Source organism: Tupaia chinensis, unplaced genomic scaffold, assembly GCF_000334495.1.
Source record: "Tupaia chinensis unplaced genomic scaffold, TupChi_1.0 Scaffold000119_1, whole genome shotgun sequence".
Classification (NCBI taxonomy): Eukaryota; Metazoa; Chordata; class Mammalia; order Scandentia; family Tupaiidae; genus Tupaia; species Tupaia belangeri.
Window position 1 is genome coordinate 4,803,985 of NW_006159585.1, and position 27,445 is coordinate 4,831,429.

At 41.2% G+C, this 27,445-nt stretch overlaps 1 protein-coding gene across 2 annotated transcripts in view; it reads left to right on the forward strand.

The window, feature by feature from the left end:
* Window positions 1-27,445, forward strand: part of SETBP1 (SET binding protein 1) — a 380,871-nt gene that overhangs the window by 236,324 nt on the left and 117,102 nt on the right. For both annotated transcript variants that reach the window (XM_006144402.3, XM_027770260.1), the window contains exon 4: window positions 23,739-27,198. In XM_006144402.3, coding sequence (XP_006144464.2) covers window positions 23,739-27,198 — 3,460 coding nt within the window. The remainder of the gene's footprint in view (window positions 1-23,738; window positions 27,199-27,445) is intronic.

A 27,445-nucleotide genomic window follows, 5' to 3' on the forward strand; every position in this document is an offset into this window, starting at 1 on the left:
CAGTGGTTGTCCACTGTGGTTTGCAGCCTCTGCCAGTGGTGGCCACGATGATCCCTGTCACTTGCATGAGAGCCTTTAAGTCCAACAGCCACTTAACTGGGAGTCTGTAGAAAGCTCCTACATGATTGCTTCCCCTAAAGTTTGGCTTCAAGAACATAATGGTGGGTTTGTTAGAAACTAGTTCCCAGCATTGACATAGTTGCCTTAACTCTGTAAATTATTTGTTTGCCTAGCCATGGTCCTTCAGCTTTCCCCTTTGTTCTCATATCTACTAAAATATTAATAATAGCAAAAGGTATATGGTATAGTGACATTGAACTGAAATGACAAGTTTGGAGCTTGATTTCTTATTTTTATTTTTATTTTTTTATTTTATTTTATTTTATTTTATTTTTTGCTAGAGGGCACATGCATTTTCCAGACAGAAAGGCAGAGGAGAAAGAAAACACCCCCAATGGGGCATGGTCACTTAATCCCTTCTCCATCTCTCCTTCCTTTCAAGGTTTTGGGAATGCATGCATACACACTCAGTGTGTTTCTCAAGCTGTCAGGTCCAGACCTCGAACCATAAAGTCGGCCTTGTGGGTTATGGCTGCCTTAACCACCAGTCTATGGAGATGGCACTGAGGCTTGGATTTCAGGTGTCACTCTATCATTAACTAGCTGGAGGAACTCTTAGGTTTTGGTTTCTTCATTATGAAAGGAGATCAGACTACATCCATTTTAAGGCATTGTATTTCTCAAATTAATCCTCAAATTCCATGAGATTTTTTTTTCTCTCTTAATAAAGCCAACCCTTAATTTATAAATGGAGTTGACTGCTAAAATCTGCTGGCGATTTCGTTGTGAAGAACTTGCTTTCAGTGTAGTAACTGATGGTTAAGCTTCTGGGGTAACTAACAAAACTTGCAAATGCTATCTGAAGCACAAGGTAGTTGAACTCACTCTCATACTGATAGTCCTTCAGTCTCCAGAATCACTGCCTAGTGGGTGTAAAGGGCTGAATTTCTCTGAGGTTAACCTCATGAGGCCTGACCAGGGGGATGGACTTTGTCTGTTGGGACCAGATATAGGTTTCAGTGGCAGCAGGTCTGAGATCATTCATGTTAAGAGGGGCTAACAGCAGAGCAGAAGGGAAGCATGGCGCTCACCCAAACTAAGGTTAATACATGGGAGTAGGTTCATAATCAAATAAATACTATAAATACTTTGCTTTCAGCATTGCTTAAAACTGCTGAAATGCCTCTACGATTCCTTTTTTTTTTTTAATCATCATAGTCAATGCAGGTGCTATGGCTAGAAACTGTGCTAAATGTTGTAAGAGATCTCCTCAAGTGATTTACAGTCCAGGAGGGAGAACAGTAGCAAGAAACTCTACTGTCAGGTTGACTGCTAAACCTTAGAAGTTACACAGAATGCATCTCATGGGAGCCCAGGGGATGGAAGGATGAATGGCAGCGTGAGGCTTTATGAAGGAGGTGGCATTAGCACTGGCTTTCATCAGATGAAAATAAGGCAAACAAGGGTAATGTAGAAAGTGTCTTTGTAAGGTAGAAGGAACTGTATGACTAGTGTCACAGACATTGACATCTTTTGAGGTGCTGAACTGTGACAAACTGAAAAAGTGGCACTCTTCTCATGAGTCAGAATGACCACAAAAGATTATAAGCTTAAGAGAGACCCAAACATTGTATTTCAGTTACTTTCCTATTTAAAAACAAAATAATGGAGTGTGGAATAATCTTATTCTCCAAGTGCTTATGGATTAATAAAATAAGGAACATATACACATAAAAAACGGAATATGTAGGGCCAGCAGATGGCGTGGTGGTTAAAGCATTGGACCACCACATGGCTGACCACTCTTCGAGTTCTGGACTTAGCAACTTGAAAAACACACCAGGCATATGTGCATGCCTAAAATCCCAGGAAGAGAATGAAGGAGAAAGGATTGTGGCCTGCCCATCCTCCTGTGTAGTGATTTCTCACTTCCCCTCTCTCTGTCTCTCTATGTCTCTCTCAGGTGAGTACATTTGCCCAATGACAAAAACCTTTAAAAAACATACATACACACACACACACACACATACACACACTAATTCAATGTCTCCTTTTTTTCTTCACTGTAACTCTGTGTAAGAAATCCTTATTTATATATGGGCAAATAGAGGAATAGAAACTTTTGATAAGTTACTTGTCTAAAATCCCACATGTAGTAATTATGGAGCCAGCGTGCATCTGCAAAATAGCAAAACTGATGGTCTTTCTAATAAAACCTATTCTAGGGACCAGCAGATGGCATAATGGTTATGTTGCTGGACTCTCATGTAGTCAATTGTGGTTCGAGTCCTGGACCCAGTGGCTTAAAACTCACACCAGGTGCGTGTGCTTGTGTGCCCAAAATCCCAAGAGGAGAATGGAGGAGAAGTGACTGTGGTGTGGCCACCTCCCAAGGGGAGTGATTTCTCACTTTTTGTCTCTCTGTCTCTCTGGCGAGTGCACATACCCTATAGCAAAAATCTCTCTCTCTCTCTCATATATATATACACACACACACACACACACACACACACACACACACATATTCTAACTATGCCAATGAACCTTACTGAGATCCTAAGGGAGATGTTTTCTGCTCCATCAAATGTTACCATGTGAACTACTATCTTTGCTGGAATGTAAAGTGTTGATATTGCAAATTACCTTTATAAAGACCTAGAGTAATTATCTCCTCCTCTCCTCCTCCCCCTTGTCCAAGTCACCAAGGTTAGAATCTTAGCTTTGTGTGGCCCAGTTAAAAATCTTTTTTTCTCTAGTTCTTTGGAGCAGCTGTTGAAAGGACAAAGGCCCCATTATAATGACAGTGTTTTCCTTGCCTAGCTGAAGTGAACCCTAGTGAGCAGACACTCAGCATTGCTAAGCTCTCATCTCTGGGTGAAGTGTCTCTCTTCTTTCATGCTGAAGGGGCACAGCATCCGTAGCAAGGAAATCTAATTACACGGTGCATGTTCTAACTTAAAATGCTGTCGGTTGTAAAACGTTGAAGCAGCAGAAGCATTAGGGTAGGCACTTACTGAGAACACCACATCCTCCAAGTGAGGAAAAGAAGAGTGTCAGGAACTCCTCTTGGAGATAATTAACCCAGAGCTCAGAGATTCCACAGGTTGATCCTCAAACTGTGGGTTGAAAAGAGTCACTTGCCTAATTTCCTTAGGCCACCTGTCATGTTGGTTAATAAAATAGCAAGGAATGTTACAGATTTCTAGGATGCAATGCTAAGAACTCAGAGATTATCTTATCTGACACATGATTTTATATGTGAAGGGACATATAGAAAAATGAAGTCACTGAAAGGTCAAGGAATATGACCCTCTGGGCATCTGAAGAACATGTTACCTGCACTACACAGAGTGTAGATTTCAGTTCAGTGTCTTCTGTGTAATATTAACTTATTTTCATTTGAGCAACATGGCTGAATACTTGAAAGGCAGGGAAGAGTGTTCTTAATTAACTGATGAACAAACTAAGGTTGGAGAGTTTAGATGGTTTTTACAAGGTCACCAGAGATTTTCTATTGCATCTGGACCAACAGGCAGATCTCCTGATGCTATTGAGTTTGCATGGCATTGACTCACAAAGTTGGCCATTGACTTGGGATAAACATGGAAATATTCTGAGCACATGGCTCAGAATATTTCCATGACCAAGTATATACATTTTGAGCCAGTTGAAAAGTAAGGTTTACTATATCTGGTGGGAGGAACTGAGTAAATTTATTTGGCTGACAAACCATTGAGCACCAAGCATTGAGTTATCTTGATCTTCTTTGATTCTCTTCCATTGGTGGACATAACTGAATCCTTAGTCTCCCCTTATGACCAGTCTATGCCTTGAGAGTTTGTTGTTAATACACAAATACAGATAAGCTACCCAGTAAGTTAAAATCTATAACTTTCATAGCATGCCTCTCCGCAATGCCCTAATGCTACCTTGAGGAGTGTATGCCATCCAGATAATGGAAAGAGAGCAGCATGTTTAAGGAAATAAGCCAGCATGGTGGGTACTTGAGGGTTAAGAAACCAAGGCATTGGCATACATTTGTAGAAGCTCCATAGCTGGCAGGGAGGCCCACTTTCCAATCCTTTTTTTCTTTTCCCATTTCTTGCCAAATTTTCTGCTTTTCAGGAAATCTCTACAGCCTGCTTCTTACTTGGTTGTGGATAGACACAAACAGGAAAACATCAGGATGGCCTAGTTGTATATGTGGGACTCTTGAGACTGTGGCCTCCTTTCAGCTTGTGCTCAGAGGGCAACTGCCAACTAGTTAATAAATGATGCCAGGTTGGGGGTTAGGCACCTCTGTGCTTTGGGTTCCCCAGGCTCCTGTCACTCTGTCCTTCCCACTGATAAACAGGCACTGGGATCAGTGAGTCAAATGTCATCCACAGCCTTGGGCTTGATGTAAAGTCAGCTCAGGCAAACCCTCTAAGAAATGGCTAGAGAGGGAAAAAGACCTCAGCTGTATTTAGGACTTTTCAAGAATGAGATTCTTTCTCCATCTTTTCTTTTTCTTAAATTAAGAATAGTTACATTTTAGACCAGTTGTGGTAGCACAGTGGGAACACAGTACTTTGTGATGTTGAAACCATATGAGAACATGCTCGGTTTTTTCATCCCGAGATTCCCTTGGGCACACTGGGCACAAGCACATGTGCCTGTAATTCTGGCTGGCTGGGGCTGGGGTTGGAACTGTGGCCTGCAGACCCTGTTGGAAGTTTCTGACTGTCTTTCTCTTTTTCCCTGTCTCCATCTCTCATGGAAGAAAAAATAAATAAATAAACTTGGAAAGAAAGGAATAGATACATTGTAGAGGTTATAATGGTAGAGCTGAGAGGAGACTGCATACCCTTAATCATACTAGTTGTTTTGTTTTATGAATCAAGAAACTGAGGCCCAGAGGAACAGTGCACGTGCTAGAAGCCAGGGTTGCTGATGCTCACCCTGATGCATTTCCTTGATGCCCACTGTGTCTTGAGCTGCCTTTGTAATCCAGGAGCCACGAATACCAGCTTGGCAGGATATAGGTTCATTCAAAAGAAACCAGAAGTATAGCACAGACCCTAGGGATGTCTCAGTGCCAATTCCTCTAATTATTGTGTGTGAAACAAACTCCTAAGTAAATTGCTGTTCCCCCCTTTAGCATACCCTCACACACACACACACACACACACACAGGGGAGAATTTATTCATCTAGGTGTCTATTTAGTAAATTACATCTTGTATAACATCAAATGTGCTCCCAGGTGATTCAGAATAACACAGTTCATTCATAAGGACAAGGAAAGCAGAGCAGGGCAGCAGTTCGAAGGAAGCGTGCCCCTCGCAGAGAACCCCACCCGTTCTCCTTTTACTTCCTGAGCCTATGTGAATTTTTTATTTCACCAAAATGAGCCAAACTTTCCAGGGCGCCTGTTTAATGGCTGGGGGAGGTGCTACAATCCTGCTTTTTTTTTTTTTTCTTTTAACCACAGTGGCCAAGCTGTTGGGTACATACCCACAAGGCACTAACCATAAAGCAGAGAGACAATTAAATCTTAGTTTCATCTCCAAAAATGTATGCTTTTTTTTCCCTGTAAATTCACACATAATAAAATACTCGAGGATAGCCTTTCATTTCTTGATATAAACATACGACTGTGAAGGAAGGTGATGTGGGCTGAGGAGGAGAGAGGACAGGCTGTAGCCTGCTCCAGAGTTGGAACCCACTCACCCTGCAGACTCACTGCAGAAAAATGAGGCTAGGTAGTCAGGCTGCTTTTATGATGGGAGAAATGACTGTTTTTATAGCACACTAAATAAAACCTGCTTTTGGACCTCAAAGTTTATTGCCAGGGTGGGGAGGACTGTTGTTTTGTTTTTTGTTCCCCCACCTTTTTTCCCTCTACCCTCCCCTTCTGCTGACACAGGGTGATGAGGTTTCAGGAGTCTTTAGAACGTTTATAGAAATAATATGATTTTTAAGATGACACTAAAACTTACCCTAATTTATCCCTACATTGCATGCTGAGTTTACTGGGAGTACATTCTGCATTCTTGGCTTTCCTAAATCCTTTGAAGAGTTCTCAACCAAGCAATAACAAACAACAGCAGTAACCTGCATTTATATAGTGCTTTATGGTTTCCAAAATGTTTTCAGATCCATTCGGTCTTCTGGGAAACAGAGAGAGGCAGACTGGCCTAGGGTGATAATTTCTCTATTACTGAAAGAAAGATCGATATGCAGTGAGGTTAAGTTACTTGCCCAAGGTCACACCACTAGTAAGGTCTGAGAGAAAACTAGAAAGCAGAATTAAATCAAGAGCAGATAAAATTAAGATCCTTACTTGGAATGTGAGGAGTTGTTGGGAGCATTATAATGAAGGTGCAGTAAGGCTGAAACTCTTAAGTGTAGATGTTATAGATGGAAGGTTTCTGTTGACCTGCAGTTATAATAAGCCTTAGCCTTTAAAAACTTTGGGCCTTGGTATAGAATCAGCAAAAGCTGAGAGAAAAAAGATTTAATGTACCTAAAGACCACCGAAGAAGTTTTTCACTCTTTGGTTTTTGCCTGATAGTTAGGGCTTCATCATTAGGGAGTGCCAGGGCAAGGTGTCCTCATTAATGGTCCAAGGCTTCTGCCAGTTTCTTCATCCCTTCTCTCCTGGGATCCAGGGAATTTCTTAAAGGTAGTCTGTGAAAACCTGGCCAGAGGCATAGTTAAATCACTGGGCCAAGGAAAGAGTATCTCGAAATAACTGCTACTAAAGTAGTTTTTGGAGAGGGAGGTGTGTGAAAAGAAGCTATTTACTGGAGCAAGAAGAATAATCAGGGTCAATTTCTCTAACCAGAAGTTGTCAAGGAGCTGGTGGAAAGAAGACACAAATTCTGAAGGAGATAGTCCAGCCATCATGCTGCATAGAAACTTAGATCAGCCTTACCTTGGAGATGAGTTCACAAACCTGAATCTGGAAAGATCCAGAAGGTAGAAAGATCTCAGCAAAGTACTTGGGCTTGCAGGATACCCACAAGTTCATTACAGTGCCTGCATTACAGTGTCTTTCACCTGGCCTCCTTATCTGAGTAGACTCTGCAGGGAAACAGAAGGGGCAACCTGAGAGTGGAATCAAGAGACATTGTGCTAAGTCCTGGCCCTGATTACATATCTGTGAATTTAAACCCTCCATAGTCTAAAACTCTGGCCTACCTCTGCAAAAATAAAAGAGGATCTTCAACATCCTTCTCAACTCTAAGATCCCATTCCCTCCTTATGAGTACACTATGCCTCATTTGTAGGGTAACCAAATATATATTTGCTTAATGAGTGACTCTAAGGCTAACTGAGTCAGTTCATCAGGCTCTGGCCTAATGTAGTGTTTCGGCCTAAACTTCCCTATCAGCAGTCAATGACACCTGCTGCCCACAGACAGGTGCCGGCACTCATCTTTGAAAATGTGTACTACATCTTGTCCCCATGACTTTACAGCATGCCAGCACCCCCACTCCAAATCACTCCTACAAGAATTCTGGACAATGTCTAGTGTTCCATGTTTTGATGCAGTAAAAGGCTAAAATTGCCTTTAAGCTAAATCATGACAAAGATCAGAGGGAGAATGTGTTTCTGTTTCACAACTTGTGGACTATTGATTAACACTATTAGGATATTTATACTCCAACAGGTCTCTGTATAAGTAAGAAGACCCAGGCCATGTTGGTTGGTCCAGAATAACTAAACAGAATTATGGCCATGGATTTTGCCCAGTCAAAATTTGGTCATAAGAAGAGCCAGGCCTGTGCTGGGCTTTCCTTCAAACTAGTTATGCCCCTCTGGTTATCAGAGAGCTCTTCCCAGATCTGTCATTCCTTGTGAGGAATTTGGGCTGCAGCTTTTGTTAAAAGGGATGTGAGGATGACTAAGGGTCGATGGTACAGTGTTCTCTTGTTTCTGAACTAGGCAACTGCATTCATGAAGGGCAGTGACACTGGTCATGAAGAATAGAAAGTTATATCTTAATAACTGATACTTTCTGAACACTTATGATGCAGTCTGTGATACCATTTTTTACCCTATGTACTGTTTAATTCTTTACACAACCCTATCAGATAGACACTGTTATTTTTCCCATTTTTTTGTTTGTTTAGTTTGCTGTAGAGCTCTTGTGGTCATGGGAAAGAGACAGAGAGAGAGAGAAAGAGAGAGAGAGAAAGCATAAATCACCCTTCAGGGGGGCCATACTGCAATCCCATCTTGCTATTCTTCTCTTGGGACTTTAGGCACGTACACACACACACACACACACACGACATGTCTTTAAAGCCACCAGTTTCAGAACTCAAACCTTGCAACTGGCCATTTGCGATACAGTCACCTAAGCCTCCATGCCATCAGTTGTCCCTATTTTCCCTAGTTTTGAAATACGGAGGTAAGTAACAAGGTCCAAACAGTAAGAAGCAGAGCTAGGATTAGAACCTCAGTCGTCCTGATTCCTGAATTTAATGCACCCATAGGATTCTGCTTGGCAAGCACTAGGATATCCCTAACTGTGTAGGACACTGGTTGAAGTGCTTTACATAGATCATCCTATAATGTTCCTGAAGTACTACAGAGAGGGGCAGGAATGAGTCCTAGTCTCAGCCCCCACCCATGAGGTCAGCCCCCTTCCCCTTGTTATGCCAACCAGCCTGAGTGAGATAGTGTCTTCTTTCAGATTCATGACAAATTACTGTGCAGTTTGCAGTGTTCATGGGAAGCTTTAAAAGCTAGAATTTCTGGTGAATTCAGCATTTTCCTGACATTTTAGACTCAATTTATAACTAATGGCTATTTTAGCTTAATAGCAGAAAGCACCAGTTTTGCAGTAAAAACACATAAAAAGAAAAAAAGGAAACATGAGTTGAAGAAAAAAAATATTTGTTTTTGAAAAATGTGTTTTTTATTTCTATCATGAGAGAAAGAGAGAAATAAACACCTTCAATAAGGTCTCACCCTGCAAAGTCCTCCCCTACCTTTCAAGCCAAGTACAACCATGGGTGCCTGCCTGATACATAGGTCAACCAGGGAGTGAAACCTATAGTCTTCCGTGTAGATCCGGCATCACTTGAGCAGGATAGTAACATTGTACCACTTAGCTGGCCAGTACTACTACCTCCTTTTCTCTTCTCTTCTCTCTTCTCTTCTCTTCTCTTTTCTTTTCTCTCCTTTTCTACTGTCTTTTCTCTTTCTTCTCTGCTTTCTTCCTCTCCCCCTTCCTCCTCTTCCTCTTCCTCCTTTTTTCTTCGTTTTTGCCATAGGGTATGTGCATTCACCTGAGACAGACAAAGAGGGACAGCAAGAAGCAAAGTGAGAAATCACTCCCGTGCCCCCGTGGAGGAAATGGTCATGCACAATCCCTTCTACTCTCCTCCTGGAAATTTGGGCACCCAAACATACACACTCCATGTTGTTACCAAGCCACTAGATCTGGGACTCAAACCTCAGTCAGCCATGTGAGAGTCCACTGTCGTAACCACTGTGCCACCTGCTGGTCCCCAGTACTTCTTTTAGTTATAATCTCTGGGCTTAATCTTGGAGCCCTCTCCTGTTCTTACCTGCATTATTAGCCTCACACCGATCTTTTTGAGGTCCTTTACCTTACACCAAGGCTGATCAATTCTAAACTCCTTTCAATGTAGAAATCCTTAAGTTACAGTATTGATTAAACTTGGTTTTAAGTGAGAATCTCCAGAATGACCTGTTGAAGACACAGAAATCCAGGATCTCAGCCTAAAACCATGACTCCTCATGTGCAGAAGAGAACTGGTGGCAGGCCGTGCACATAGAGGCTACTGTTGACTCTTAGCGAGTTTAAAAAATGTCTATTTTTCTTTTTTTTTTTTTGATCAGATGAACCCACTCTCTTTATTCACTGAACTTTCTTCAGGATCCAGGCTTCTCAGATCCTTTGGCATGCATGCTCTGCCTCTGAATAGCTAAAGAGTTTTATATTTCTCTTTAAAGTATGGCATTTAGACCTGAATGCTCCACCCCCAGTGACTTTTGCCACTTCATTCTATGCTACTGATTCTCAAAGAAGAGGCAAGAGTGCGTAATGTCCTTTATTGAGTGGAGCGGAATGAAGAACAAAGTCACAGGGAAGAATAGCTAATACGTTTTATAACCTAGGTATTGTTCCACAGCCCTTCCCCTTAGGACGGTGTGCTGTTGGTGCTCTATGCTTTCCATACAGAAAGTATCTGAGCCCATGACAGTGCCTTTATTTCTGCTCTGTCCCCTAGCAGAAAGCTCGGAGCTCTCTTGTAGCTGGAGGCCTAGGGACTTGAGAAAGGAAGGTGAAGCCTGCTGCTAAAAAGATGGGGCAGCAGGGCTGTTGGTGGGATTCTGAGGCAGCCTGTCTTCAGTCCCTGAAAAACACTATCAGGAAGCCTCTGCACCCCTTCTGGAAGGAGCAGCAATGCCTCTGTGCTCCATTAGCCCTCCACACCTGTCCCTTGCCGTCTCTGAAGTGGTCAGCCTGCAGTTCTGCTCTAATTTCTCTCTCTCACTTTCTCTTAATTTTTTAAAGTCAGCCTCCAGCTCTTCTGATGAAAGATTTTTTTTTTTGGGGGGGGTGTCTTGTTTTTGTTTGTTTTATTTTATTTGTAAGTCACCATAATCAAAAGTCTGATTTTTTATTATTTCCTCGCCAACAATAGCCTATTTCCATAGTTATAGAGAAAACTCCTTGAAGCCTGTTAACAATAGCCATTGCGGGGATGGGGTGGTTGTGGTGGGGAGTGGTGCTGGGAATTGCTTTCAGGGTGCATTTGTTATCAGTTGCAGTTACATGGTCCTCAGATTCTGGCCAACACAGAAAAGATACTTGTTTTCCCATTTTGCCAGAACTTCGGCCCAAAGGAAAGAATGATCAGAGAGGTAGAACAATGTATTTTGTGCAGGAGAGAGCTCCCTGTGCCTGCATATTGTTAGGTGGCTCCAGAAGATGATCTTGGAAGGCAATGGAAGATGATCTTGGACTCTCAACATTGGGTTAGTTGGGGGTGGACAGTGGTAGGAGTCTGTCTATAGCCAAGAAGACCAACAGAATGGATGGCTGCAAGATCTGAATTTAAATGTGACTATTCTTGGTTAATGTCTCTACTCCATTTCTCCTTTATGTTGGCTATTGATTTTCAGAAAAGCAGGTAACTGAAAAATGCTAAAATATAATAGCTTTATTTTTATTATGCCTACTATGGGCCAGGACTCATATGAAATATTTGACATTCACAAACTTCTAATTCTTTCAGCTCTCACTTTAAGATCAGTACTACTGAGACTGGCCCCATGGCCTGTGGTTATGGGAGCCAGATCCCATGATTGACCACCTTGGCTCTGGTGGCTTGAAAAACACTGGCTACATGTGTGTGCATGCCCACAATTTCAACAGGATTGAGAAATGGAGGAGAAGGGATTAAAGCAAAAACTTCTCTCATTGGAGGGATGCTTTCTCCCTCTCCTTCTCTCTCTGTCTTTGTATCTCTGTGTGTCTTGCACCCTCTGGCAAATGAAAAGAAAATAGGCAGTGCTGTTAGTGTCTCACTGAGAGACCTCAGATATAACAGGCAAGTGACTTGCTAATTGTGAAACTGAGATTCAGACCCGGCCCAGATCCCAAGCCTTCCTTTCATATTGCAGCCTCTCTGCTACTCCTTGGATCTCAGGTCAAAATCTTGGTAAAGACCAGCACTTTTCATTAATAGTCCTTCGGCACTACCTGGGAGTTCACTGGAAACATAGAATCTCAGCCTCACTCTAGACTTCCAAATTCAGAATTTGTGTTTTAATTGGCTCCCCAGGTGAACCAATGCAATTTGAATGTGAGAAGTCCTGGCTTCCAATCCTCAGTCTACTGTTTGGTCTGATCCTTTTATTTCTTCTCCAATCCTCTTTTTTATTCCCTCCAACAGTTGAGGTAGGGAGCAGGAACTGAACAATGAACAAACATTAAGCTATAAAGTGATCTTCTATATTCCCATTGCTTTAACACAGTCCTCTCACTCCCAGATATTCGGGTCAGTCCTCAGCAAAGTCCGGATTTGTTGACGGGTGGGGGATGGAAGGCAGCAGACTGGGAAGCCAAGTCCCTGTGACCCATTTGCTGCCATGCCAGACCGTTCTGTCTCTTGCCCCTGTTGGCTTCTCTTTTCTGTGGAGAATAACAAAGGGTGGCTTCCCCACCAGGAGCGTCCTGGTATGTCCCTGAACGTGACAATCCCTCCAGCCACCGCTGATGTTATTAATTTTTAAAACAAACTTCTTGATTGAGGTTCTGGCTGCCTCTAAATTGTCTCTACAAGGAGACTGTGTACTAATTAACCCATAGAAACAATCAATGATGTACCTTTTTCAAGTTTCAGGGTGATTAGAATATGAAAATGAAGAGCACAATGGTGCAGATGTTTTAAAATCACAGCAGACAGCAATTAGTGACACGGAAACCAGCTGCTTATCTCTCCAGATAAAGCCTCTTAATAGGGAATTACATTGGAGGAGTCATTACCCAGATGGATCTCACATGATTTACAGAGGAGGCGGGCAGCGTTAACTTTGATTTGTGAGCCAGGTTCTCGTCAAGTTGCCTTCCTTACCTCGGAAGAAGGTGAATTTGTGGCTGGGGTAGAGGCAGGCTTCACCTTTCTACCTGTTGACCCAGGTCAGGGATGCGGCCCAAGATGAGGGAAGGAGAAAACAATGGGGCTTGTAGAAGCCACAAGGCACCTGCCTCTTTGATTCAGGCTCTTTTGTTTTGGGATCAACTTAGTCAGCTGTCCCTGAGCAGAGGGAACAACAGTGAGGGCTGGGAGATGGGAAAACATGAGCTGCTGCCCTAGGTGTTCATCGGAAATAAAAGGACCCCACTTTCTGCTGAGAGTCTTTGGAGCACACACATGTGCATGTAATTCAGGGAATTCTTAAGTAAGTATTTTTGCATATATTTTTCTCATGTTAAAATTTTAAAAAATAATTGTGGTAAAATTGACATGATTTGTTAAGTATACAGTGCACAGAGCTTTGACAAACATGCACAGCCATGTAACTCACACTTCTGACTAGATGCAGACTCTGTTATAACCTCAGAACTTCCCTTGTGCCCCTCTCCGCCCCTTCCCAGGCCCCACCCCACTCTAGCCCACCCTTAGACAACCACTGTTCTGATTTGTATCCTAATGGATTAGTTTTGCCTGTTCTAGAACTTTATGTAAATAGAATAATACCGTATATACTCTTTTAGAGTCTGTCTTCTTTTGCTCAGCATGAAAGTGTGTGTATATGAGACAGATTTATCCATGTTGTGGAATGTGTTCATACGTTGTTCTTTTTTATTGATGGGTTAGTCTCTTCTTCTGTTGATGGATACCTGAGCTGTTTCCAGTTGATAATGATCTGAATAATCTGCTAAGAAATTTGTATAAAAGCCTATTTGTAGATACATGATTTCCTCTCTCTTGGGTAAATGCACAGAGGGGAATTCCTGCATCAAAGGGTATATTTAGCTTTGAGAGACATGACCGAAACATTTTCCAGAGTGATTTTATCTCTTTACATTCCCTTCTGCAGTGCATGGGAGTCTCAGTTGCCCCACATCCTTGTCAACAATTGGCCGCTTTCAGTCTTTTTAATGTTAGCCATCCTGGTGACTTTATAGTGGTATTTCATTGTGGTTTTAATTGACATTTTCCTGATGACAAATAGTGATTGAGTACACAAATGTATGTTCACTACGCATTCCTACTTGTCTTCGGGCTTAGCATATTTCAGCCAAAGGTATTTTGCAGTTCTTAGGAGAATCAGGTTAGCTAATAGTATTGATAAAATCTTTGTATCTTTTATTTTTTTAAGTCAATTTTTTCTAGCAATTGCTGAGAAAAGAGTGTTAAAATCTCTTTGTGGAACTACTTCTTCCTATAATTCTCTTAGTTTTCATTTCATATATTTGAAACTCTTGTGAAGTACAAATTTAGGATTATTTTCTCTTCTTGAGAAATTGACTCTAATCATTTTGAAATATTTCTAGTTATCTCTGGTAACACCTTTTATTCTGAAGCCTGTTTTGCCTTATAATTAATCACTCCAGTATTCTTATATTTAGTGCTTGTGTGGTATATCTTGTGCCATCCTTTTACTGTTAAACTACCAGGGTCTTTATAATTAAAGTCTATCTCTTGTAAACAGTATATATCCGATCTTAATTTTTTATTCAGTCTGACAGCCCACTGCCTCTCTTTTGAAATGTTTAATGTAGAGTTCATACCATTACTTATATTGTTGAGTTGAAGCATACCATGCTGCCGTCTGTTTTCTGTTTGCTCCTATCTTTCTTCCCTTTTTGGCCTTCTTTAGGATTAATTAAACTTCTCTTTTCTTCTTTTTTTTTTCATTTTTGTAATTCTGTGTGTTTCCTTGTGTCAGCATTTTATATATTTCAGATAAACCACTTTTTTTGTTTGTTTTGTTTTGTGGTTACCTTGAAATCACAACATGTATCCTTAAGATCTTTCTTCCCTTTTTGGCCTTCTTTAGGATTAATTAAACTTCTCTTTTCTTCTTTTTTTTTCATTTTTGTAATTCTGTGTGTTTCCTTGTGTCAGCATTTTATATATTTCAGATAAACCACTTTTTTTGTTTGTTTTGTTTTGTGGTTACCTTGAAATCACAACATGTATCCTTAAGGTTTCCCAGTCAGCTCTGAACAATATTACCTTCACGTGGACATGCACGCCCATTTGTTCCCTTTTGTTCTTTGTTTTATTGTCATACATTTAATTTCTAGACACATCATAAACCATAAGATACATTGTTATTCTGCTTTAAACCTCTTAAAGATCTTAAGGACAAGAATAAAATATGGCTTATGTTCTCACATATTTGCCCCTTTCAGCATTTTTCATTCATTCATGTAAATCTGAGTTTCTACGTGGCATCATTTCTCTTTAGCCTAAAGAACTCCTTTTGTATTTCTTGTAATTCAGGTTTTCCAGTAATGAATTTCAGAGTTTTTCATTTATCTAAAAATATCTTTATTTTGCCATTGTTTTTTATGGATATTTTCACTGGATATAGAAATTTAAGTGGATTGCCTTGTTTTTCCTTTCAGCATTTTAAATGAAAAGTTAGACTTTATTTTTGCCTTGCTCCAGTATAAATAATGTATCTTATTTCTCTGGCTACTTTTAAAATGTTCTCTTTATCTTTGGGTTTCATCAGTTTGTTTGCAATGTGCCTAAATGTAGTTTTCCATCGTGTTTATTCTGCTTGGGATTTGTTGAGCTTCTTAGCTATGTGAGGTTACATGCCCTGATATCTTTCTTTCCTTGTAGTCTAATTGTAAGACCTCGTGATATTACTCATGGTTAGTGAAGCACTGGTTTATTAGTATTTTTCCTCTCTCTTTCATTTTGGTTAGTTTTTACTGACTTCTCTTCATGTTCATTGAATTACTTTTCTGCATTTTCATGGAAGCTGTTATATACTTCGTATGAATTTTTTTTTTTATTTCAGATATTGTACTTCTCAGATTTAGAATTTTCTTTGGATCATTTGGTATAGTTGCTGTTCTGAGACTTCCCGTCTGCTCATCAATCATGTGCATCTTTTCCTTTCAGTGCTTGAACATTTTCATACTGGTTATTTTGAGAGCCTTGGATCTACTTCTGTTTTTCTGGTTGTGGGTTGTGTCTGCCTGCTTCTTTGCTTATCTAATAAAATTTTATCGTATCCTGGAAATTGTAGATACTATCTGGTTGAGAGTCTGAATTTGTTGTTTTCTTTTGAAGATCCTTGATTTTTATTCTGATAGACAGTTAACTTAGTGGCAGATCAGTTTTATACTGTTGAGTATTCTTTCCAGAATTTGCTGGGGTTGGGGGACTAGAGTAGTTTAGCTTTTATTCTAGACCTAGAACAATCCTACTCTTAAGGAGTACCATCACTAGGACCTCAACTGAGTGTCTGGGATATTCACTAAAGCCTCCCCACTCTGGCTGAACAAAAATCCAACATTGTTCAATTATTTGTGACCTCAAGACTCTACACTTGGTTTATATCACCCTAGTAGCTGATCTCTGCTAGACTTTGTGAAGTCTTATCCTAAAGTGTAGATTAAAATTTTCCTAGAGTCTTTTTGCAGTCCCCACGAAGGTTTCTAAAGCTCCCCCAAATTTCAGTGTGGGCTTCCTGAGAAGTGCCACATTCTATTCTCTGTGCCCAGTGAAATCATAGCTCTCTGACCTAGGCTCTATTTACCTATGCCCAAGTTTAGAAAATGCCCCCAGACATAAGACTAGCAGATGGTATAATGGTTATGTCATTGGACTCCCACATTGTCAACCACGGTCTGAGTCCTGGACCCTGTGACTTAAAACTCATGCTGGGTGCAGGTGTGTATGTGCCCAAGATTCCAAGAAGAGAGTGGAGGAAAGGGGATTGTGACATGGCCATCCCTCTAGGCAGTGATTTCTCACTTTCTATCTCTCTGTCTCTCTCTCTCTCTCTTTCTGGCCTGTGCACGCATCATATAGCAAAAAATCTCTCTCTTAAAAAAAAAGAAAATGCCTCCAGACAGAAAACTAGGGTTACTCTGAAAACTTGCCTGTTTTGCTTCTCTAGAATCCCAGCTCCTATTGTCAATTGTCCAGTGCCTTATTATACCTTTTTTTTTCCAGTTTTATACTTGTCTCTATAGAAAGATTATGTCTAATACCTAGTATTATATCATGGCTGAAAATAAGTCAGAGATAATTTTTTTAATTATGCAGAATTATGTGTACCCAAAGAGGCATATGATAGGGTCTTTGTCTTCATATACCCTGTTATCACCTCTAGTATCAGCATTGCTTTACTATCATTTATGGTCCCAAATAGCAAATAAGAATGGTTCTTGTGGGAATCACATCCAGGTGACTTCTCAGGGAAATCCACTGACAGGCTATGAGGATAGTTTCAGTTTATATATTTAATTAGAAATTTCATGTCCATTTAGGTGCTGGGTAACTTCTTTGTGACTCATGGCATCAGAAGATCATAAAACCATGGTTTGAACAGGGTACTTAGTGACATTCTTCTATACCTACCATTAGCAAGTACAAGAATGAACTGGGTTGAGAAGATATACTTTTATGCAAATTCAATGAATGCTTGCATGTCCAGTCTTCCTATTCATGAGCCTAAATGATAATTTTTCTTTCTTTTTTTCTCAGAGGTGACATCTCTCTTTTTCTCTCATCCTTGAATGAAATCTTTTTCTAGACTGCTCTGTTCATTTGGGGATTTGGAGGAGTTAAAAGAAAGGTCTGCAGCACTTCTCTTACTCCATTCACTGGCTATAGTTTAGAAAAGTCTCTGAAAAATCCTAGGACTTTGTGGAATACATATGAAAACCAACTAGTCGAAACATCTCCTCAAAATATCAGAGGCTCTCTAAGTCCTACCCCAGACCCTGTGTTTAAGATATAATCCAGTGGTTCTCAACCCTACCTGCTCATGAAATCGCCCTTGGCTAAAGCACTACTGTTTAGACTCCAGAATGTTGATTCATTTGCTCTGGATCAGATCCCAGGTATGTCGTCCTTTACAAAGCTTCCTGGATTCAAATAGCCAGAGTTGGGAACCTATAATCTAATCACACCGCTTGTGGTTGCATTCCTTATCTCCCACAATGAGCTTTTACTGAGCTTTCTACACTTGCTTCTATCCTAAAAGTGGAATGCCAAGATTCCCCGGCACTTTGGTGATTGGCCTGGGTGAGGTGGGGAAATGGAAATCACAGAGTAGGAAGTCATGAACATGACTGACTTTTTCAGAGAAGACAGAATCTAATCCCCCATTATTGGCTCTTCTGTTTACCTCACCTTGCAGTGTCCTCGGAATACCTACGTAAGAGACCATATTGGAGTTTCTTAACACGTTAATCACGAAGGGTTCAGAGAGCAGGCCAGGAATGCTCTATGTTGCCAAATTGCACATCCTAGCAGGTCTTTAGTGGTTTGCTTTGCATATTTACCACAAAAAAAATAAATAAATAAATAAATGCTGTGAGTGTCATGACAACCACATAAGATCCACACCCTGAAGAAATTATGGTGCTAAAATATTAGATCAGTGATTTTTAAAATTGGTCACATATCAGAATTCATCTGGGGAGCATATTGAAATGCATTTTCCTCATTCCCACCCTGACAGAGTGTGAATTAATTAGTCTGTGGCCCAGGAATCTGTATTCTTAACCCACATCTTAAGTGATTCTGATCCAAGACCACATCTTGAGAAGTACCAAGCACCAAATTAAGAGATGAAGCTTCCCTCATTGCTTCATACTCAGGCATATTTTCTTACTCATAAAACCAAAATATCTCACAAACAGTAAATTTAAATTATTGGTGTCAGCAGAAAGTAGCACAGATATAACCAACCCAGAAGAGTGGTTTATCTTCCACAAAGTCATGCTTGCCGTTTTTGATGAGTTATATGATTTTTCTCAAAGTCAAATTATCATCTACTCCTCTCATTGCTGCAAACCTTACTCTAGATAAATCTGAGTTCAGGCTGGACTGTTCATTGTCTTCCTGTTTTTATAAATTTTAAATTTTTTACTCAGTTGGTCTAATTCTTGGTTTTAAAGTTATCTTAAAAATAAGGTGATTTTGGGGGGAAAAAACCTGTCTTGTACAAAATTTATATATATATATGATTTATACATAATTTTGGAGGGGGAGGGAATATTTATATACAAAAGAATTCTTCACATTACAGGACTTGATCCATAAGATATCCTTAAGAACAAATCTGTCTAGTTTTTTCTCAGTTTCATTGACAAACATTTAGCCTATGTGCATGGAAAACACTTTTTTTTTTTTTAAGAATTGCTTTATTGAGACCAGCAGTTAGTTTAATGTCTATGTCACTGGATTCTCACATAGTCGACCGCGGTTCGAGTCTCACGCCAGGTGCATGTGCGTGCGTGCCCAAGATCCCAAGAAGAGAATGGAGGAGAAGGGATTGCGGTGTGGTCATCCCCCTGGGGGGTGATTTCTCGCTTTCTGTCTCTCTGTCTATCTCTGTCTGTCTGGCGAGTGCACGTGCCCTATAGCAAAAACCTCTCTTAAAAAAAAAAAAAAAAGAATTACTTTATTTAACTTTATTTTTAATTTGACCAGGGTTGGGATGGGGGAGAGAGAGAAAGCAAGCCACCAGGTCCAGGCCCCAAACCATGGTCAGCCATGTGGGAGTCCAGCGACCCCAACCACTTCACCAGGAAAATACTTTTCTTATAATAGTGAATCACACCTTCAAAATAACTATGAGTTTCACACAGCAAAGAAACATCCTGAACTTAGTTTGGTATTAAAAGTTTCCCAGGATGAGTCCCATAGCCGAGTGGCTAAGGGAGCTGAATCCCATGTAGACAACAGCGGTTTGAATCCCAGACCCCGTGACTTCAGAAACATGCCATGCTTGTGTGAGTGTACCCAAAGTTCCAAATAGATGGAGAAATGGAGGAGAAGGGATTGTGGAGTGATCATGCCCCATAGTAGGGTACTTTCTCCCTGTTTCTCTCTGGTGGGTGTACATAACCCCTTGAGATTAACAAAAATAAATTTTTCCAGAACCAGGCAGTGTCACAATGGTGGCACAGTTGAACCCCCATGGAAAGCTCCTGGGTTTGCATCTGGGAACCTCCCTGTGCACACTGTATGCATGCTCATGTGCTATGGCCTGAGCCAGCTGAGACTGGGAGTTGATCATGGCTTGAAGACCTTGTTGGAACTGCCTTTCTCTCTTTCTCTTATGGCTAAAATCAATACAGAAAGAAAGTTTTCCATACACATTATGAGCCTTATGCAAAATATTGTTAACTGTTCCTTATTTGCTGTTTTAGGAGAAAGACATGCTGAGAGCTAAGGGTGATATAAAGGCCTTGAAAAACTCAAGTCTTTAAAAATAAAAAAGTTAAAAATAAAAACATTCAATCTAAGGGGAAGGAGCCATGTACTGCATGAGTTAATAAAAACAAAACCCTAATAAGAAATGAAATCCCCAGACCTCTCAGGAAAAAAAAAAAAAAAAAAAAAGATGGTAGTGGGAGCACCTCATCTTTTCTCACAACTTGGCTTGTCCATCTCTGTCTGGATGGAGTAAGAGCTCAATTCTCACCAAAGGACATATTGGAACTGACAGCCTCACTATTGTGTATATAATATGTCATGGCTGACAGAGGAAGAATTGGGATTTCGTGAAATGCAATGGGATATAGCCATCAGCCAAGGCTGGGGGCAGCCTTGTTCTCACAATCTCATTGAAAGAGCTTCTTCAGGGTCCTGTCTCCCCATTCCCTGCAGCAGTCTGAGTGAAGGGTTTAAAGCACCATTTCCCCCCATTACTCCTGATCCTTTGTTGTGCTTCCCTTTTGTCCACTCTGCCCTTTGATTGCTGAGCTCTCCCAGCGGGGCAAATTGCAGCTGAAATGGTAGGAACAATGGGATCAGGCAGTGGTCCAGAGGAGCCACTGGGAAGGCATGCTTAACTGCATTACTCTCAGCTGGTCTGCCCTGGGTGTCAGTGAGCAGGCCCCACCTTTCAATTGCCAGGGTGAAATCCACCCTCCTGACAATCATATGGCCTTCCCCAAAGACATAATTAATTGGAAACTGAAACAATTAACAGGAGGTGGAGAAAATCTAACAGTAAAAATTGCATCGAAGGGGAGTTACCTTAATAAGTGTCTTTAGTCCTTAAGTATTTGGGAAGGATTTTTTTGTTCAACACCTAATGCATTTCAGTGCTCCAATTATATTATGAGCCATTATCAAACAAAAGATTGGTAGTGTCTAGTCTTTTGCATTCAGCCATATAATTTGCTTTGATAATAGGCAGGCACCTGATCCATTCTTTTATTCATTAATTCAACAAACAGAACTTTCTGAGTGCTTGACATTGTAGTAGGCCTTGGGGATAAGAAGATAAGTAAAACATTCTCTGACCTCTCAAAGTACTTACAGTCTATGAGGAGATAAAATTGTAAAAATAACTCTGTAAGGACTGTGGTAGATGTCTTTATGGTGTATACAAAAGGTATGGCCCAAATTAAGTGGAGGAGGTGACTTTGATTGTAGACAATATATTAACAACATATAGGTTAACCTCTCTATCGGTGAAATGAAAAGTAGTAGAATATATGTTACTGTATTCATTCAATAAGTGTTTATGACATGCCTCCTATGTACCTAGCCTTGTGCTTGCTACCTCTGTGTAAGTATTTACAAATAAGCCATAGAAGAAAGTAAACATTTTGTTCAATTAATACACAAATCAAATGTGAAAGTAAAACAATAATAAGTGCAAAGATAAGATACATGGTTTTATGAAGATTATAACATGAGTGCTTTATATGATATTAGGGCTTCCCTAGAATTGAAAGATCAAAATATGAAGAAAGTGTTAGAGTCTCTCCTAGGTGCCGAGAATAAGAAGATAGAATACTAGAGACCCAAATTCCAGCCCTAACTTAACCACGAAGCCCCTCTGCAGAAATCAGTGTTCTGCACTAGACAAGCAGTGGGGTTGGAGAAAAGGGCAACCAGAAGACCTGTTTTGCCCAGGTCTAAAATAATAGTTTATGCCTTTCTTTTTCTTTTCTTTTCTTTTTTTTTTTTCCCAGGTTTTGCCCAGGTCTGAAATAATAGCTTATGCCTTTTATTCCACTATAACTTTTAACAGTCACCTCCACTAACTCTCAAAAATACCCCAGTATGAGTAATCCGTTGTCACTCTAAGAAGTAGAAAACTTAGTCTTCAAGCCCTCTTCTAGATCTGTGATCCCATAAGTAAGCACATAATACCAGCTAGAAAGTCCATAGAATAAATAGTGGATTACCAGAGCCCTAAATCATAAAAGATAAGTAGATAGCATTTTACATATGATGTATTACAATATTGTGATAATTGTAAAAATGCTGTGAATATTATTTTTATATTTTTCTCCAAAAAATGGCAAAATAACCTATGTCCATAGTAGTAATATTTGGTTAAACATCCTCAACCGATTGAATTAATCTCATATGTTGATGTTGGTGTTTATTACAAATTGCATGATGAAGAAAATAAATTAAGCAAATTATTTTCTTAATTTTCTTCTGAGGCATTTATGGCCTTAACTTGGGGAGACTAACCCATATACTTAGAAAATATAGTGCACTATTGTAATTATAAACAGAATTTCACAAAGTCAGGGAGCAGGAAATGACCCTAGAGATTCCAGGAATTAATGTGAAGGATACTGCAATAAATTTTATCTGTAATGCTTTCTGCCATCTGTATTTTGACTCTTATTAAGGACTCTAAGAAACGTTTTCTGATAAAACATAAAAATTCTATAGCATCAATGGCAAAAAGAGATAGATGATGGGCAGGTAGGTGGGTAGATAGAAATATATCTAGACAGACAGATAAATAGTATGCTACAGGCTAAAATTTTCTAAACTCACTAAGCCAATCACCTTATACTTGTCAGTGGAGATACTGTCTGAAGTTTTTTTCAACTTATTAATGTTTTCCCTTCTTTAACAAAACTTACGCTAATGCATCCTGTAAGTTTACTACTCTGTGTATGAATTATAACGTGTGTTGAGGAATGTTTCTTTGTACTAATAGCATGCCTTAACATCTGTTTGGAATGGTGAGGATATATGAAATAGCTTTAATATCTCAGGACAATATTGTCACCATCCATTTCCTTTGAGACCTTATAAACACTATATTGTTTCTCAAGTACCAGGTTCTCTTCTTTCCAGAGAAGAATTTGTCCTAAGTTGGATGCTGAAGATACTCATTTACAATCAGTGTTTAGAGGAGTGACCTTGAATGATGGAGATTTTTTTCCTGGCATATTTGTCTAAGAGACTCAAGGTTCCTTTTAATTTATCCAAGAGTTTCATCAAGAGAAGAGTAAATGTCTAATAATAGGTTTAAACCTCCCAGAGCATGCTGACCCCAAAATACAACACTCTTAGAAGTCACAAAGATTTGAAGGCTTGGGAAATTGTCCTTGACCAACCCACTCTCCCCAGTGCAGTCTTCATTCTTCTCTTCTTACTTTTTCAACTTGTGCCATTATTACTTGTTGCAGTAGTTCCTTATAAGCTACTTGTTTGTGTACAGAGAACTCTTGGAGAAAGTGTAACTGAAATGAATGGGAAATACATGCATTTGAAGAGAATAAGCACTGTGAATTCGGCAAAACAATGCTGGGGTTGGGAAGTTCAAACTCACCTAGGTTCTGCCTCCTTAACCAGAACTCTCTGTTAATCAAGTTTGAGCCTCATTACTTAACAAAATAAAGACATTGAGCTAAGTGACTTTAGGGATCCCTCCTTCCTCTCTAAACAATTCTTATTCTCAAACTATATTAAACAGAGACAGGTTAAAATTTCTGTTATTTGGAAGGGCAAGACAGCAATTAAAGCATTCTTATTAATGTTCAAAACCAGTGCAATATATCTTTACTACTGCAATTGAGAAAACTGTAAAGCATTCTGGAATTAAAGCTGTTAACATAGTACTTGTTTCCAAATATCAAAAAATTGAGACTATTGACATTAACTTTTACGTAGCTCTAAGGTGCTCATTCTTTTTTCTCTTTCTCTCCCTCTCCACTCTACCCACCTTTAGGCTTATGAGAGGCCCCAGAAACACTCAACTCTCCATTATGACCCAGGCCTCCCACAGGACTTCACCGGTGACACCTTAAAACCAAAGCACCAGCAAAGAAGCAGCAGCCAGAACCACATGGACTGGTCCACCAGCTCTGACAATGGACCCACCACACAGAGCTGCTTCATCAGCCCAGAGTCTGGCAGAGAAACTGCAAGCACCAGCAAGATCCCAGCTCTTGAGCCCGTGGCTTCTTTTGCAAAGGCCCAGGGCAAGAAAGGAAGTGCAGGGAGCACGTGGAGTCAATTGTCTAACAACAGCAAAGATCTGCTCCTGGGAGGTGTGGTTCCATCCCCAAGCAACCATAACTCACCAGCCCCACCCAGCAGCTCTGCTGAATGCAATGGTCTTCAGCCCTTGGTAGATCAGGATGGAGGAGGTACAAAGGAGCCCCCAGAACCACCTACTATAGGCAGCAAGAAAAAGTCCAGTAAAAAAGATGTGATAAGTCAAACCATACCAAACCCAGACCTAGACTGGGTCAAGAATGCCCAGAAAGCATTTGACAACACAGAAGGGAAAAGAGAAGGCTACTCGGCAGATAATGCCCAAGATGCATCACCAGCCAGGCAAAGCATGAGTTCTGTCAGTAATCCTGAAAATGACTCAAGTCATGTTCGGATTACTATCCCCATCAAGGCACCCTCTCTAGATCCAACCAGCCATAAGAGGAAAAAGAGACAGTCTATTAAAGCAGTGGTTGAAAAGATCATCCCAGAGAAAGCATTGGCTTCTGGAATTGCTATGAGCAGTGAAGTAGTTAACAGGATACTTTCCAGCTCTGAGGGAAATAAGAAAGATCCTCGTGTCCCTAAGTTGAGTAAACTAATAGAGAATGAATCTCCTGCAGTTGGCCTTGAAACAGGTGGAAATACTGAGAAAGTTGTCCCAGGAGGAGTGTCAAAGCAGCGGAAGCCACCCGTGGTCCTGACACCATCAACATGCACAGATCACTCTCCATCAAGAAAGTTGCCAGAGATCCAACATCCAAAATTTGCTGCAAAACGGAGGTGGACATGCAGCAAACCAAAACCCACTAGTATCCTTCGAGAGGCAGTCATGGCCACCTCTGATAAACTAATGGTGGAACCTCCGTCTGCTTATCCCATCACCCCATCCAGCCCTCTGTATACCAACACAGACAGTCTAACTGTGATCACTCCAGTCAAAAAGAAACGGGGACGACCAAAGAAGCAGCCTTTGCTCACAGTTGAGACAATTCATGAAGGTACTTCCACCAGCCCAGTCAGTCCCATCAGCAGGGAGTTTCCTGGCACCAAGAAAAGAAAGAGACGACGCAATTTAGCTAAGTTGGCCCAGTTAGTGCCAGGAGAGGACAAACCTATGAGTGAGATGAAATTTCACAAAAAAGTTGGAAAGCTTGGTGTGTTGGATAAGAAGACCATCAAAACTATCAATAAGATGAAGACACTCAAGAGGAAAAATATCTTGAACCAGATCTTGTCCTGCTCCAGCAACATTGCTCTGAAAGCTAAAGCTCCCCCAGAGACCAGCCCTGGGGCAACAGCAATTGAAAGCAAACTGGGCAAGCAGATTAATGTCAGCAAGAGAGGAACCATCTACATTGGCAAGAAGAGGGGCAGGAAGCCAAGAGCAGAGCTGCCACCCCCATCCGAAGAACCCAAAACAGCCATCAAGCACCCAAGGCCTGTTTCTAGCCAGCCGGATGTTCCAGCCGTGCCTTCCAACTTTCAGTCACTTGTGGCATCTTCACCAGCAACTATGCACCCACTTTCAACACAGTTAGGTGGGTCAAATGGCAACCTGAGCCCCGCCAGCACTGAAACCAATTTTTCAGAGTTGAAAACTATGCCAAATCTCCAGCCCATCAGTGCTCTTCCAACCAAAACTCAAAAGGGAATACACAGTGGAACCTGGAAGCTGTCCCCACCCAGGCTGATGGCCAACTCCCCTTCACATCTTTGTGAGATTGGCTCACTAAAGGAAATAACGCTGTCCCCTGTGAGCGAATCCCACAGTGAGGAGACAATCCCAAGCGACAGTGGCATTGGGACAGATAACAACAGCACATCTGACCAAGCGGAAAAGAGTTCAGAGTCCCGACGGAGGTACTCTTTTGATTTCTGCTCGCTGGACAACCCGGAGGCCATTCCGTCCGACACCAGCACAAAGAACCGGCATGGCCACCGGCAGAAGCATCTCATTGTGGACAACTTCCTGGCCCACGAGAGCCTCAAGAAGCCAAAGCACAAGAGGAAACGGAAAAGCCTGCAAAACCGTGATGATCTCCAGTTTCTGGCAGACCTGGAAGAGCTCATCACCAAGTTCCAGGTGTTCAGGATCTCCCACCGGAGTTACACCTTTTACCATGAGAATCCATATCCCAGCATTTTTCGGATTAATTTTGATCACTATTACCCGGTGCCATATATCCAGTATGACCCGTTGCTCTATCTTCGTAGGACTTCAGATCTGAAGTCAAAGAAGAAGCGTGGTAGGCCTGCAAAAACCAATGACACCATGACAAAGGTGCCTTTTTTACAAGGGTTCAGCTACCCTATTCCCAGTGGAAGTTACTATGCACCCTATGGAATGCCTTACACATCAATGCCTATGATGAACCTTGGTTATTATGGTCAGTACCCAGCTCCTTTGTACCTGTCGCACACGCTTGGAGCAGCTTCCCCATTCATGAGGCCAACAGTGCCACCACCTCAGTTCCATACGAGTTCCCATGTAAAGATGTCTGGTGCAGCTAAGCATAAAGCAAAGCATGGAGTTCACCTGCAGGGACCTGTCAGCATGGGCCTCAGTGACATACAGCCATCCCTGAACCCTCCCAAGGTGGGCAGTGCCAGTCTGTCCAGCAGTCGGCTCCACAAGAGGAAACACAAACACAAGCATAAGCACAAGGAAGATCGGATCTTAGGGACCCATGACAACCTGAGTGGTCTCTTTGCAGGCAAAGCCACAGGCTTCTCCAGCCACATTCTGAATGAGCGGCTGAGTAGCGCAGACAAAGATCTCCCATTGGTGAGTGAAAAGAACAGGCATAAGGAGAAACAGAAACACCAGCACAGTGAAGCCAGCCACAAAGCTTCTAAGAACAGCTTTGAGGTGGACACCCTGTCTACACTGTCACTTTCTGACACTCAGCATTGGACGCAGGCCAAGGACAAAGGTGACTTGAGCAGTGAGCCTGTGGACTCATGCACTAAAAGATACTCTGGCAGTGGTGGGGATAGTGGCAGTACGAGATCAGAGAGCCTGGACGTGTTCAGTGAAATGAACCCTTCGAGTGACAAGTGGGACAGTGATGTGACTGGGAGTAAAAGGAGGAGCTATGAAGGCTTTGGGACATACAGGGAAAAGGACATCCAAGCCTTCAAGATGAACCGCAAGGAGAGAAGTTCTTATGACTCCTCCATGTCTCCAGGTAAGGACAAGTTTTTTCAGACCTGATTCTCTAGTTTATTAAGTACTGGGCTTTGTTCTTCTGATGCTCATCATCTCTAGTGCATTATGTTCACTACTTCCCAAGAGGTGAAAATCAAATTAAAATAGGTTTCCTGGCATATTAGAGTTTGATCGTTGTTGGTGTTCATTGACTTCCTCTCTAGTGGAGCCATTGCCTGAGAAGCTATCTATGGACCCAGAGGCAGCCCCAAGAGCTGCCTAGGTTA